The sequence below is a fragment of the Eimeria mitis genome, genomic scaffold (genome assembly GCF_000499745.2).
Source record: "Eimeria mitis Houghton genomic scaffold, Emh_scaff1958, whole genome shotgun sequence".
NCBI classification, from domain to species: Eukaryota; Apicomplexa; class Conoidasida; order Eucoccidiorida; family Eimeriidae; genus Eimeria; species Eimeria mitis.
Window position 1 is genome coordinate 7459 of NW_013570282.1, and position 251 is coordinate 7709.

General features: G+C 32.3%; 1 protein-coding gene across 1 annotated transcript in view; it reads right to left on the reverse strand.

The window, feature by feature from the left end:
• EMH_0046510 (uncharacterized protein) overlaps positions 1-251 on the reverse strand; it is a gene marked incomplete at both ends in the record, with an annotated part of 3525 nt that overhangs the window by 2566 nt on the left and 708 nt on the right. The window contains one exon of the mRNA XM_013496170.1: positions 13-72. Within this exon, the coding sequence (XP_013351624.1) occupies positions 13-72 (60 nt within the window). The remainder of the gene's footprint in view (positions 1-12; positions 73-251) is intronic.

The following is a 251-nucleotide window of genomic DNA, read 5'->3' on the forward strand; positions in this document are numbered from 1 at the left end:
AGCTTGACTGACCTCCACCTCCCAGGTGTCATCAGACTCATCGAAGCCTTTCCACCGAACTCTAAAATAATCCTAAAAACAAAAAAAAATAAAAAAAAATAAAAAAAAATAAAAATAGAGAAAATAAAACAACCAATATGAATGCCTGGTGTGTGCATACACCTGAGAGAGGACCGCTCTTTGTGGTCCCCCCTATCCATCATACAAATAAATAAATAAATAAATAAATAAATAAATAAATTTTAGTTTCC